Source organism: Nicotiana attenuata, chromosome 1 (assembly GCF_001879085.1).
Source record: "Nicotiana attenuata strain UT chromosome 1, NIATTr2, whole genome shotgun sequence".
NCBI lineage: Eukaryota > Viridiplantae > Streptophyta > Magnoliopsida > Solanales > Solanaceae > Nicotiana > Nicotiana attenuata.
The window spans coordinates 28,848,036-28,862,841 of record NC_031989.1 but is presented as its reverse complement, the minus strand read 5'-3'; the positions used below and the strand labels follow the sequence as shown (position 1 = coordinate 28,862,841).

General features: G+C 36.4%; 1 protein-coding gene across 3 annotated transcripts; it reads right to left on the bottom strand.

The window, feature by feature from the left end:
• Positions 429-14,071, bottom strand: LOC109223498 (phosphatidylinositol 4-phosphate 5-kinase 7-like). 3 transcript variants are annotated; one of them, XM_019387852.1, is made up of 11 exons: positions 13,734-14,071; positions 12,317-12,451; positions 11,134-12,192; positions 10,873-11,040; positions 10,280-10,335; positions 7,480-7,589; positions 6,383-6,493; positions 6,106-6,293; positions 3,735-3,889; positions 2,149-2,317; positions 429-975 (listed from the first exon to the last, which is right to left on the bottom strand). In XM_019387852.1, the coding sequence occupies exons 2-11, from the start codon at positions 12,331-12,333 to the stop codon at positions 696-698; spliced, it is 2,313 nt and encodes a 770-aa protein (XP_019243397.1). In that variant the 5' UTR covers positions 12,334-12,451; positions 13,734-14,071; the 3' UTR covers positions 429-695. The 3 variants fall into 3 exon arrangements, with proteins under 3 accessions (XP_019243397.1, XP_019243382.1, XP_019243389.1); XM_019387837.1 differs by lacking the exon at positions 7,480-7,589 and having other exon boundaries at positions 10,170-10,335; XM_019387844.1 differs by lacking the exon at positions 7,480-7,589 and having other exon boundaries at positions 10,170-10,335; positions 12,317-12,433.

Here is a 14,806-nt window from a genome sequence, read left to right as displayed (position 1 = left end):
GAAGCAGTATAGATGTTACGAGGATGATTATTTAAGAAATACATTGTAGAGGAAGTATGAAGCCAAGACTGTATAGAACACTGAATAGATTGATCTTCTACCCCTAGTATTGGCCATGTAACTAGAAATGAGAGGTGGTGAGATGAGATACTTGAAGTTTGGGGCCGTCTGTCCAAATTCAGGATTGAGATACTAGTTGTAAATAGATACTTTAGTAAATAATAAAAGTTAATTACCAAAAGAAAAATATTGGTGTAACTGAAGTACTGAACTGATGAAGAAACAAAAGAAGAGATAGAATGTCATTTATCACTACCCTATCAAAGGCAAAGTTAATAACTGTTCTGTTAGAACCCCAATCATCTCTTCACTTGGTAAAATCAAGGAAACGCTCTTCGAGTGAAATAGAGTAAATTATAATCTATCCATAACGAAACTGTGAGATTTGAAACGCAAAGTTCAAATCTTTAAGAAAAATTAAAACAGAAAAGACTTTTTTAGCTACAAAACTGTTAGGTGCCACTGTACAGAAAAAACTATGTAGTACATTAAGTGGAATGGAATAAAACACTTTTGAGTGGTGATAAAATTGCTCTTCAATTAATCATGAAAAGCTTGTTTTCCATCTAGCTCTAACCAAGAAACCAGAGGGCCTCAGCAGGACAGAGAAGAAATATTTGCAAGTTAAAAGAGTTTCATGGCTCAACAGGGAACACTTTCTCCAAGAAATTGATGAAACGTTTCGAGTAAAGCTTGGGTTCAATTACAGAGACCGACATAGGATCAAATTGCAACGCTTTGTAGGTATGCTCCAATTTCTTTTTCATGTTGTATTCCTGCAGTATATCAATTATTCCCAGATATAGAACAACATCATATACCTCAAAAAGCTCAACTTGTACTGAAGCTGTCTCATCCTGCATGAGCTTTTGGTTTGCTTGGGCTGGCATGTTTACACCTAATTGTACCCTTAACCTGAAAAAACTGAAAGCTGTTAGACATTAAGTGAATTCAGCTTGACAGCAAATAACATGACAATGGCTCTTCTACTTTTTCCTGAATGAAACTGATGAAGGTCCATGAGAAAACATGGCATCCTTGGTAAATTTTTTTCACTCGATCACCCCAAAATGTAGTGCATTTTTACTAGGACACTTGGGATTCAAAGATCAAAGTAAACAAAGAGTAGAACATTTTTTGAGCATTTTTCACTCGATCACACCAAACATGGCATGCTTGGAAAAAGCCGGTCATCCCTGCCTGTCTTTCGTTCCTTTCTACACTTTTTTGATAGAACCGTTTTTTTTCTACATTTAATTTGAGGTGTTTTGCAACATTTCTTTAGGCACACGATAATTCCTTTATCAATCATATCAATAGGATAAATCCTAGCATCATAATGCAGCATGGTGCGAAACCAACACGGTGGTTTCCTTGAAGTCAGAATTCCGCTATGCAGTACGAGCTAGCCAGCAAGACCGACAGTCACATAGCCCATCTGCTGCTCTTCTTTCTATTCTCCATCACTTACCCTGAATAAATAGAATGACTAAAAATTCAAAGAAAGGTTTTGAGGTCCGACTCCTTCCTCTATAATTTCTTGTTGCATGGTTTTTTATTTTATTGACTTTCCCAGAGATTATAATATGGTCTTCTCTCTTCTTTCCCCATTATGCCATCATCCCTCTTGCTCTTCGTATTTTTTATCTTAACCTACCCTGCGTTCCTGACTTGCTGTATTTTTTCCAATCATTTGTCTACCTTTCTCTCTGTACATTTCCCTGTCTTCTTGTTTCTAACATTCAACTGCATCTTAAAACTTTCATGGGGGATTTTTTCCGTATCTCGTATTACTGACCTTTTCCATTTCTAGACAAGTAACATAAAAATTCTCAAGAATTTCTCTGCTTATCTCTATCTTCTTCCTAAGAAATCTGTTTGGGTTTCTCTCATTCTTTTATCTGTTCGAACTTCTCTCAGAAAACCCTACTGCTTGTAAATTGTGTTTTAGTTAGATGACAGTCCACTACTTTTGAGAAGGCTAAAGTAAATGCATGCTTATCGAAAAAACTGTTGTCAGCGTACTTCTGATGATGGAAACGCATTTGTGTCAGCTCTAAACAGAGGATAAGAAGCAGATCAGGTTACCTTCCAGTACCCGGGACAAGAAGATCAACCTCCTTGTCACCAACGGACATGGCTCTAAGAGTACTTCCTCTTATATGAGGACCTGGTGTAGTGCTGACAGAACTGGGTTCATGAGTTACCAAAATCAAACCCCTTGGTGGAATTGAGAGCTCCCCCTGAGATATCCCACCTTAATTGAGTGAAACAAGAAGTCAATGAGCATTAGTGTAACGAGAAAAGAATTAGATGTCATAAAGCATATAGAAGGAAGATTTCAAAAGAATAATCACCATTGTCGCTGATGCCTGACCTCTCAAGACAAAAAGATAAACAAATAAGAAACGACATGCATGAAAAGAGGACAAATATTGAGTGCAATAAGAAGACAGTGTAGAGAAAAGAAAAAGATGTTCTCAAGCATAAAAAAGGAAGATTTCAGAATGAAGCTAATAACCACCGTCGCTGACCCCAGCCCCTCAAGATAAATAATAAACAAATAAATGAGAAACAACATGCGTGAAAAGAGGGAAAATAGGAACTGATCCAGAGAATAGAGTAGCAACAATTCCTACAGGCTTGCTAATGCACTGTTACGGAAGTTTTAGAACGCAAGAAGTGAAGCTTCCTAAGTAACGCCAGAAGTACGACTATTTTAAGTGATCTGGCCATTTACAAGATAACAGAAGTCTATTTGCAGGAGCCTTGGGGGCATGCTCGTCGAGTTGAATGGAGCCCCCTCCATAAGAAAGGATATGGGTGATAGAAAAAAAGTAGAATACATAATTTACCCCCAGAACTGTGGACCAAATCCCTCTGACACACTTTTTTTCTTTTTTTTGAGAAAGGTAACATGAATATCCATCAGTGCCAAATTGGCACTTGGCTGTCATACTCATATTTACAAATACAAAAGGCCTTTTTTTCATCTTACAAGGCTTCAAAAATTCAAAAAAGTTTCTACATCCTCTACATAATTCTCTTTACACCAGAAGAAAAAGGACAAAAAAAGCATTTCGTCTTGATTTTCTGTATAGAGCAAGAATTGTCTTGAAAACACCTAACGTTCCGTTCTTGCCATACAGTCCACCAAATGCATGGAGGAACCATATTCCACCATTTCTTCTGTCTGATACTACCTGCTGCATTCCAGCTCCCAACATATCCTTTGTATCTCTAGGCATTACAAATTTGAACCCAGCCAAGGACAAAAACAACCTTTCCTTTTGACCACGGGAATCATTTTACACACTCAACCTTTCTAAATTGTCGCTAAGACACACCTCTTTGGTGTTTGACCACATTCCCCCAACAAGTGTGTTTCACGCACCAATCATGTTGTGACATGTGTTTTTTGTTAAAAGAGAAACCACTTAAAAGATACTTTATGTTATGCCTAGAAAAAATAGAGAGGTACAACCAAACTTAATGACCACAAAAGGACGGTGACGTGTTAATCTTAAAATGTATTAACCTTATTCCCGTATTATAGCAATTAACAATCAAGAAAGGAAAAGAGAACACACTGGAATCAGAAATACTGTTCAGCTTGAGGTAACACCATAATAAAGATTAAACCAAACAATAAGCTTAGGAAGAAAAGATTTTACCTTCATGCTCAGGATTAGTTTCTACATTGTCTAGAGAATCAGGTGGCTGTAAAAGAGATATCAGATTCTCAGGAGCTCTAAAATGTAACCCCAATAGAAGGCTATAGTCTATAATGTTCTGAGATTCTAAAAATCTGCAGTCCAAAGATAATTGTCTGCGAAAAGAAAAAGAGAGCGCTTTACTAAACCAAAAATATAGTAATAATAACAATAACAATAATAATGAGAGAGAGAGAGAGAGAGAAAGAGAACTATAGTTAATAAAAGGACAACCTGAGAGTGTTGAACTTTCTGTAACCAACAAAATAGGAATTAAGGAAAAGAAATGAACGGTCCTAAATAAAATTATCCACAGCATTCACTATAACCACAAAAGGAAGAAAGAAAAAGAAAAAGATAAGATAAATTAGGACATGTATAAGACACTTGCTAGGAGCCAGAAATTCTTTTTTCTTTTAGATCATACTAATAAAAGTAACTGGTCATTCGAGAATTGCGTAATCATGAAGTTTATCATGACACCATATACTATTACAGCAAAGTTCTCCACCTTTGGCATTAAAGTAATCAAATTGAGATCCATCTTAAGCACACAGCCAATGACAATTTTTGAAGCTACGAGGCACGAGCAACAAGATTAAAAAACTTACAACAGCTCTCTCTCTCTCTCTCTCCACACCCACACAACATATATATATATATATGTATGTGTGTGTGTGTGTGTACGCAAGCTAGTGCACACACACATAGAGACGTATATATATAAGGCATGTTGCATAATTTCTGACGTTTGTATATTTAGTTTTAAACATACTCAAGGCAACAACATATTTGGGTACCTGTAGATATTCAATCAATCAACTACTGCCTCAATCCCAGTGGCGTAGCCAGATATTTCGCTAAGGGTGTTCAAACTTTGAATAAATAAAAATAAAAATTCCTATGAGTGAGTGCACCGACATTTTTTTTCAATGAGTGAGTACACTGAACAATATTTTATTTTTTTAAATCGAGATTCATTTACAAGTAGTCAATCATTTGCACGGTAAAACTAACGTGTCTTGTGGAAAAAAAAAAGGGAAGGTACCAAACAAAGAAGTTAAGCTTAAACAAGTCAATATTTATCGAGTTTCAGACTGTGCGTTACTAATACTAGGAGATTTCTCGATTACTAAAAAAAAAAGTGACTCATTATTAGTAGTATAGTTTTTTTCAAATTATATATTACCGAAATCACTTTTTTACTTACTACCATGAAATTTAAATTTGCAGCCTAAAATTATTTTATAACTCACCTTGATATTTTCCTTTTTTATTTTTACTGTAAGAGAAAGCAAGAATAGAGAAAGGGTAGAGAGCGAAGAGAGAGAAAGAAAAAGGGAGAGAGACACTCGGAAATTTGTCAACGAGGGGGTGGGATCAAAATTCAAACATTTTGGTATGTACTTCCCTTTGATTTTTTACTGAAAAGGAAATTAAAGTTGTAGCTCATTTTGAAGAGGAGAGAGAGATAAACGTTTCTGGGTCAAACATTTTTTAGTCTATTTTTGAAAAGGAGAGAAAGTTCCCATTTGCTTGTTCCCTAAAAAGAGATTTTAAAAAAGGAGTAAATAAATGTAGCAGTTGAAGGGAAGCCTTGAAACAATGGTAAAGTTGTCTCCGTGTGACCTATAGGTTACCGGTTTGAGCCATTGATGCACGCATCAGGGTAGGCTGCCTACATCACACCCCTTGGGGTACGGCCCTTCCCTGGACCCTCTATGAGTGCGGAATGCTTCGTGCACCAGGCTGCCATTTTTAAATAAATGTAGCAGCTAAGGATCGAACTCCAAACAACCTGGTCGCTTTGCACACCCTTCACCGCTAGACCATCTATGTTAGTTGTTTTAAGGGTGTTCAAGCTTTATTACATATTCCAACAAAATATTTGATGTTTATATACTCTATAATTATCCGGCGACAGGTGCTCAAGCGACCACCCTTATGCCACTGTAGCTCTGCCACTGCTCAATCCCAAATAAAGCTAGAGTTAGCTATAAGAATCCTATGTAACCACTCGGATCTGTTTGGATCAAAATTATTGTTAATACGACTATAAGAAGATTACAGTGACTATGAACCTACTGCAATCCTCCTTCTTAACCTAGCCTATGGGTTGCAAACTAACTGGAGTTTAACTTCAGATATCCAACTTGCGAGAAAAAAATAAAAATCCATCATCCTCAGCAGATTAGTTTTGGTTTACAGTAGTAGTTTCAAATTACTTGCTCCATCTTCAAAAACTTCAGTAGTCAACCATTAAAGAGAAGAGACTACAATGAACCAGAATTTTTAACTCAAATCTGAAGGGGAAAACCAAACAAAGACTTACTTGAAAAGTGCCTCACGTAATAACTTGTCCATATGAAACTCATATTTCAAATCGAGGTCTTTTAATGTCGTCGTCTCATCAATACGATCTTTCTTTGTAAATCTCCCATGAGAAGAACCTTTCAAATCATAACGGCGATGTATTCTTAATTCCGTACAAAACATATTCCCCATGACTACAAAGCGTACCTGAGAATGAAATAGGTGAATACTCGACCTGAATGATGAGAAAAACTCATAGCAGCAAAGTACAGTAGGACTCACGCCTGATCACTAACCTTTTTTCCACGTTTCAATGATATCCTATGCAGCCCAAATACTTTTGTTATGAGTGTGTTGTCATGTTCCTTTACATGCCTATAGTAATCAGGAAGCATCTTGAGTAGAACCTACGTGATGGTAAGAGATCCCTGTTAACAACCTTTCAGTCCACTCTCAGTTTGTAATTGTTTCTGAGCAGAACAAATGGCACAGATTCATGATTACTTATCTCATTTATCAAATTCATCATAAGTACCCCTTCGGCATGGTAGTGAGAAGAAAGAACATACATTAACCAGAATTAGCTGTAGTCTTGGCGGGTAAAAAACACTGTTCACAATTTTTAGCTTCACCACTCATATGACCTACCACACTGTAGAACGTGAAATTTGCACCGAAAACATCAATGATTCTATTATTCGTTATTTATTTCATCTTTTTCCACAGTGGTTTTAATTTTTAAAGGAAACCTTCCATTGCACATATGAGATTAAAAAAAACTTTTACTGATCCCAGTAACCAAGTCAAACTCATTTACAGAAACTGAGATCCACACTTAAGAAATGTTTGATTGAGGTGGTAAAATAGAAGCGGAAGGTCTGGGTTGTCTTCCACATGAACATTTTAAATTTTTCCAACACCGGATAGAACAGAAGAAGCATATCACCTTTTCCCTTTCCTGCTGTACTGAACAACCAGTTGATCGTCAATGCTACCTAGGAAGAGAACAGAAAGTTTTCTCCCACCTTTTCCCTCCCAAAAAACAAACAGAGTATATAGGTGAAACCAAAAAAATGAGTAGGGTGGTCTCCTCCTCCCCCCCCCCCCCCCCCGGGCTCTTTTATTCTTCCTAGTCTATGTAGAGAATTTCTCAGGAGGTAGAATGAAGGAGGACTATGGAATAGGGAAAGAAACAGAAGAAAGGGAACACATGTATTTAAAACAGAAATCATGACCTTGACTTTCCATAAAGAGTTGCATCTAATTTCAATGTAAAGGCAACATCTTGCTTAATTTTGAGTTAGCGTGAAGATCAGTAGGCATGTAAATGTCGGCACAGCAAGGGAAGGAGAAAACCTAAAACAGTTTAGTATGTTTATTTTCTTGTGCAAACCTTGAGCTCAGACTTCTTTAAAGTCTTGATCACAAATCTATCATCCCGAGAAAGATAGAAAAGGCTGCCACTCTTTCCAGGAGACGAAAGCTCTCTCAGACCATCATCACCACAGATGGACATCATATACTCTGNGATAAGAATAGGATAGATTTTATCTGATCTCAACCGTCGAATAGATTTCATCCTAATCTCAACTGTCCGATGGATTTTATCCTAATTCCTATTTTATATTTAAAAAAAATAATATTTACACATTATTCAATGTGTAGACAACTAGTATATATAATAATTTAGCAGATAATAATAGGACAAATTTTATCTTGATCTCAGCCATCGAATGGATTTCATCCTAATCTCAATCGTCCGATGGATTTTATCCTTATTCCTATTTTATCTTTAAAAAATATCTTTACACATTATTCAATATGTAAACAACTAGTAGACATAATAATCTAGTAGATAAGAATATGATAAATTTTAGCTTGATCTCAACCATTGAATGGATTTCATCCTAATCTCAACCATCCGATGGATTTTATTCTTATTTCTATTTTATTTTTAAAAATAAATCTCTACACAGTATTCAATGTGTAGACAACTAGTAGATAGAATAATTTAGTAGATAAGAATAGGATTGGTTTTATCTAGATCTCAACCGTTGAATGGATTTCATCCTAATCTCAACCGTCCGATAAATTTTATCCTTATTCCTATTTTATCTTAAAAAAATATCTACACATTATTCAATGTATATATAACAAGTAGATACAATAATTTGGTAGATAAGAATATGATAGATTTTATTTTGATCTCAACCGTCGAATGGATTTCATCCTAATCTCAACCGTCCGATGAATTTTATCCTTGCTCCTACTTTATCTTTACAAAAGTTATTCCATTCTATAAAAATGAACATAATTTAGGAAAATAATATTGGATTTCTGTCACGATCCCAGTTCACCCACCGTGAACATGTCGTGATGGCGCCTAGTCTCTAGAACTAGGTACGCCTAAAATGCGAAAAACAAAATAACTTGCGGAAAATAATAATTCAACTTGAACAGTTAAAAGAAAATACGGTGTATAGATGCCACTTGGCATATACAATCCCATAACACGGAAGTCTACAATATCATCCCAAAACCCGAAAACTCACGGGAACACAAGCTAATAGAATGAGTACACTACTCTAACTTCAGAATGTCCAAAACAATAGTGTTGGCGTAAGTTCAGTTGAAGTTTTGAAGATTGACAAATGAACTCAGTAATGGACCTGGTCCATCCGGAAAAACACAGTGTTTATCAACCATTGCATATGAGATGCACGTGAGGAAGATATACCGTAGAGATCAAGCAACAATATCTTCTGAACTAAATCGAAAAGATTGCAGTTGGGATAAGGAGAACAGTCTCCTTATGAGGAGAGAACACAATCCTAATCTAGGATAAGGGTTGGAGTTTGTATTGGTCAAGGACTCAAAATCGTCTAAGGATAAGCAATAGAGTCTCAATCAAACTCTAATTACTAACTCAATAAATAACTGAGTTTGTTCTCTTTTACAGGTATTGCACATACGCAGAAGTAAAACATAATTGAGAGCAAAAGAGCAAGTCTGTTTTGAAAGCAATATATGTGAGATATAAGTGTGCACTCCTGAAGCTACTTGAACGAGAGAGAAGAACCAGTTCCATTGTGTTTATTCTTATTCTAGTTCAATTGTAGTAGGAATTTCTGTTTGTACCTTTCAGCTTATTTAGAAGCAATTGTATTAGGTACTTTGAGTATTCAAGTTAGAGTTAACTTGAAAGTGTCGCAACATTTGAGGCTGTGTGCCACACTGGGATTAGAGTTAATCCTTAGGTTTACAAAGAGTTTTTGTAAATGTTGTTTTAGCTCAGTGATTTTAGTGGAAGTTTGGGAAAATCCTACTGAGTAGTAGGTCGTGGTTTTTTCACCTTTTGAGCCAGGTGTTTTCCACGTAAAAATCTCTATGTTCTTTAGTTTATGCATTTATTATTCCGCAAACTGCAATAGTTAGAACACCTAGAAGAACCAGGTTCTTCTAGAGCGAAAATTGGGTACCACACAAATCACCCCCCCTCTTGTGTGGTATTGACGTTTAGAACATCAATTGGTATCAGAGCAGGTTATCCTTGAAGAGGTTAACACCTTAGGAAAGATCAACATGAGTGCACCACCTGGAAACTGGGAAGGGNAAGAAGGACCATATTACACCTTTTACCCTTTTCCCTTCGTCTCGTACTCGAAACAACCAGTTGATCGTCAATGCTACCTAGGAAGAGAACAGAAAGTTTTCTCCCACCTTTTCCCTCCCAAAAAACAAACAGAGTATATAGGTGAAACCAAAAAATGAGTAGGTGGTCTCCTCCTCCCCCCCCCCCCCCCGGGCTCTTTATTCTTCCTAGTCTATGTAGAGAATTTCTCAGGAGGTAGAATGAAGGAGGACTATGGAATAGGGAAAGAAACAGAAGAAAGGGAACACATGTATTTAAAACAGAAATCATGACCTTGACTTTCCATAAAGAGTTGCATCTAATTTCAATGTAAAGGCAACATCTTGCTTAATTTTGAGTTAGCGTGAAGATCAGTAGGCATGTAAATGTCGGCACAGCAAGGGAAGGAGAAAACCTAAAACAGTTTAGTATGTTTATTTTCTTGTGCAAACCTTGAGCTCAGACTTCTTTAAAGTCTTGATCACAAATCTATCATCCCGAGAAAGATAGAAAAGGCTGCCACTCTTTCCAGGAGACGAAAGCTCTCTCAGACCATCATCACCACAGATGGACATCATATACTCTGCCGCATCCAGCTTGAACAACTCTCTCAAATATCTGAACATGACATTTTATATAGTCAGACAAATGACTCAAACTCTACAGTAACTCATATAGAGCAATAAGAACAGAGAAGTCCACTAGAAGTTTTAGGTTATAGGGTGAATGAAAACTACGAATTTGCAAGGGTGGAAAATCCACAGTTCTAACATTTTTAGGCTCTGGAGGAAGGAAATTCAAGACCCATGGCAAAGAATACACTATGCTAAATCATAGCTGAAGAGTCCTGGAAGCAACATTCAGGATGAAATGATCCAGAAAGAGTGAACAGACAGCAGTAGAGCCTTTTAACCATTGAGGGAAAAAATTCATACCAAGAAAATTTTAACCAAACCTTTTTACATGATCTCATCAAATCAAGTAGAATAAGTCCCTAACCCCCTCCTAGCAGTTAAGCAAAGTAGTCAGTTCCCTATAAAAGAACTATTACCGGTTTAATCCAAAATTGTGTTTTGCTCCCATCAGAAGGTCTTCATAGATGGAGTGTATTAAAGAAACAACCAAGTGGCAGATATAAAATAAATGTGCAAGTACCTGAAAACCATAGGGCAATAATCCTTCCAGTAAAAATCGATGGAATGATGTGAAGGTGTAAATTGGGAACCCTTCCTGGGAAAGTACATCTTAATTCTAGCTTGATCTCCAAAATCTGATTGTCTCACTTCACGTATAGGCACAGGAGTGATCTTGCCAACAGAATACCTGTGATTTCTGCCATATTAACAAATAGTTCTACGGTACCAAGTGGATTTTACCCCTCAAATTATCAATTAGAAAGGACATTGATATCCTTACCTGATGCCAAGTTGCAAATTAAGCATCAGATAGTAGCTCTTACGGCCTTCTAGAAAGTACACACATGACCTCCTTTTTACTTCTTTTGCGTGAAACTTAATCCGTTGTTTACTTTTGCGAGATAGCCTACTAATATTTATAATCCTTTCTTTGATTAGGACTCCTTGCGTGTATTCTCTTTCATATGCCACAGAACCAGTTTCCAGAAAATCGCTTTTGTCATCATGAGAGCTTTGAGATAATACACTTGATGAATCACAGGCCAACATGTCTCTGCTGGAATCATCAAGGGAAACGTCTTCTCCCTGTGATGTAGTCCTCAGTGATATGCTCCCTGAACCTTTAAGCAAGAATCTCTCCGAAATACTACGCTTCACTTTAGGTTTCACAGACTCTGAAATAGTTGATGAAGCATGTGGGAGCTGCTTTTTCCTCTTATCATCATGCCTATCACTGGTCTTCCTCAGAAACCGATGCTTACTTCCAGCAGGATAAAACATTCCAAGTCCATCTTTTAGCCCTTTAGTCCACACCCCAAAGTAGTAACTTCCATCTGCAAATCGGTAACAGCCTGACCCATGTCTTAAGCCATTCAACCAAAATCCATCAAAAACATCTCCATCAAACCATTTCATAACACCTCTACCACACATTTTTCCATCTTTCCAGTTCCCAATATACATGTTTCCATTACTCCATGCATATCGACCGCTGCCTTCACGTACTCCCTCTTTCCAACAACCATCATAAACATCAGAATTCTGATACTGCTTTCTTCCTATCCCATGCTGGGTATTCATTCTCCAAACACCTCTGTATAGTGAGCCATCAGACCCGTTAAATATTCCAAAACCATGGAGGTAACCTCCAGAGAAATCACCCTCATATGAAGCTCCAGAAGGCCAAATAAACCGTCCTTCTCCAGTCATTTTTCCTTCTTCCCAACAACCATCATAAACGGATCCATCTGACCAAGTATATTTGCCTTTTCCATGAGGAAGAATCCCCTTGAAACTACCCACATAAGAATCTCCATTTGAGAAGACCTTTTCAGTAATGCTGCATATAGAATTAAGTAATTAAGTACTAATAAAAAACTATGTGGAAGACAGGCATAAAAGTTCAGGCTAAAGAACCAGCATTGCTTATACATGTACGGATAAGGGCTCCAATGTGCAAGTACCTTCCACTGTCCTCCATGGCCTGTCGTAATCACCCGCGATCTGTTCAAAGTTCCTTAATTATAGTCGATGAACCCATCTAAGGAGCTTAGCCGTAAGTGAACTACTCTGGTGAGCAACTTCAGTAATTTTTATACCTTAGTAAGCACATTGCCATGCATTAATAAGAACAATAGCATAAAAAGCATCCAATTCAAGTAGCATAAAGCGCACCTGTACCTCTATCTACTTCACAAATTTAGTTAATAGCAATCATTATTCAGCTGATTTTTCTTTATAAATTAATTTTTTTTGTTATTTGGATAAGCACTCTATAGAGTAAAGGTTTTAGGATAAATAGAATTGAGGCAAATAGATACACTGCAAGTTTAGTCAGTATAAGAAGAGAAGTTGAGGTGAGACCAAACGAGATTGCAATGCCTAAATGCAAAACATTCTAGAAATCTAGGCTTGATTTTCTAAGAGAATGGTATGATAGATGAAGATGTAACATCTAAAATCAAAGTAGCATGGTTGAAATGGAGAACCAGAGTATTTTGCAACAAAAGCATACTTACCTAAGTAAAAGACAAGTCATGTATAACACATTTAAATCTAGAAAGTTTGTGATGTTTGGATCACATTGTTAATAGTAAGGATACACCATTTTATCGTACTTAGATCACATTGCTAATAGAAGGATATACCATTTTAAATCCAAGTCAGAATCCTTGAAACATTTTGTGCATATCCAGAGATTGGAGCTGTTAATCTTGAAACACAATGTATCATTTGGTAAGTTTTAACTAAAAGCTAGAAGCTATTACATAAGTGATGGACTCACATATTTAACTTCAATACCATACAGTTTTTGTCCAGACACTTCAGGAACAACAGAATTTCATTTAGAACAAAATCTACAAAATAATATCAATATGGCAAGTAATTTTTCGGAAAGGCAGATATTCATGTCAGGACTAAAATTGCATTCGACACCAGCAGTTCTGCAGAATAACCTAACAATAGACTACTACTCGGCAATCAACTTGTACACAGCTCGTTCTGTAGAAATTGGAATCAAAAAGTACAATTTCGACAGCATTACAAACATATTTCTGCTCCTCATCTTCTCTCTATATGAACTTAATCAGTCTAAATTTCCCTGCAAACTTACAATTATCTTAACAGTCGAAGCTAGTTGGCATCAAATTAAAATCCTCAACAATAATATCTCTAACTAGCAGCTGAAAATGAGTGCAGAAACACAAACATTCAACTAATCCAACGAATTCATCAATAGGCTCAACAAAAGGAACTACATCATTTACTCAATTGAGAAAACGCATCAACTTCACATCATCAGATAGCACAAAATAACTCGTCATTTAAATCAAAAACTGTCGATGATAAAAAATGAGCATCAAATATCGATTAACTCACCTCCAAGTTGCACTGTGTACACCAAACGATCGCCGAGCCCTAAAATCGTCAGCTACTAAAATTTAAAGTAAATTAAAAAAAAAAAAATCAAAATCGATAGCTACAGCGGAAAGCGATTTCGAATTGACACTTCAACTTCTTCCTTGAAATCTACCGCCAAAAAGTTTTCACCACTTTCTCTCTCTAGATTTATCTCTCTCTCACTATGACGTTACCTACAAGACTACAAAAGCTCTTCTATCAAGCTTAGCCTTTCGGCATATTTTTCTGTATATGACATGAAGAAATTTCTGTTTGTACTTTTTGGATTTCAGTTTTACGGACACAGTTACATGAGAAAAGGCTAACGCGATAGGTATTTATATGACGTATGAACTGGGTTACGTGGCATCCGAGTAAGTGACGACTTACACGTGTTTCGATATTAGTGGTGATATACGGGGATTAGTTTGGACGGGAGTTGTAGCTGATTTTGCTGGCGTTAAACTGCTTGCCACGTAAAGTACAAAATAGTGGGAATTAAAAAATTTTGAAGAGAAGAGCTTTTAATTTAATTATTTAAGGAGGGAATTGATTCCTCTTTCTGAACGAACAGCTCAGATGACTTGGAATTAATGGAATCTTTTGTTGCTCTATGTTGGGGTTCACACGAATTCACGTGAAAATCTATTAACTTCGTACATGATTAATGATTTTTTCGAATAATTTTTTTTATTACTTATGTCAAGCAAAATATGATCCTAGTAATATTATTTTAAGTGTAAATGGATTTTGTTGTTATTTTTAATTAGTTTTATGCATTGATCCTTGAACTCCCAATCTGCTCTTTCTTTACTTTCTTTCTTTTTTTTTTCTTTTTTTTTTTTTGGGGGGGGGGTTAGGGGGGGTTGGAGGAAGAGGGCACAAAGGAATTAATTTTCTTGCACAAACTATGATAACATAGCTAAATTAATAAATCAATTTTACGAATATTATCTTTCTTGATCTCACTAAAAAGATATGGTCGTCCTTTGGAATATTGACTCTTTGAAATTCGTACTTGTAGCTTTTATTTTTTATTTTTCGTCTTCTAG

What these genes read in the sequence shown, in the direction of transcription:
- LOC109223498 (XM_019387837.1), bottom strand. An exon ending in TTACGTGAGGCACTTTTCAA is followed by an intron (nt 3,890 to 6,105) that starts GTAAGTCTTTGT and finishes TTCTTTTCGCAG; the next exon opens with ACAATTATCTTTGGACTGCA. An exon ending in CTTGTCCCGGGTACTGGAAG is followed by an intron (nt 976 to 2,148) that starts GTAACCTGATCT and finishes CAGTTTTTTCAG; the next exon opens with GTTAAGGGTACAATTAGGTG.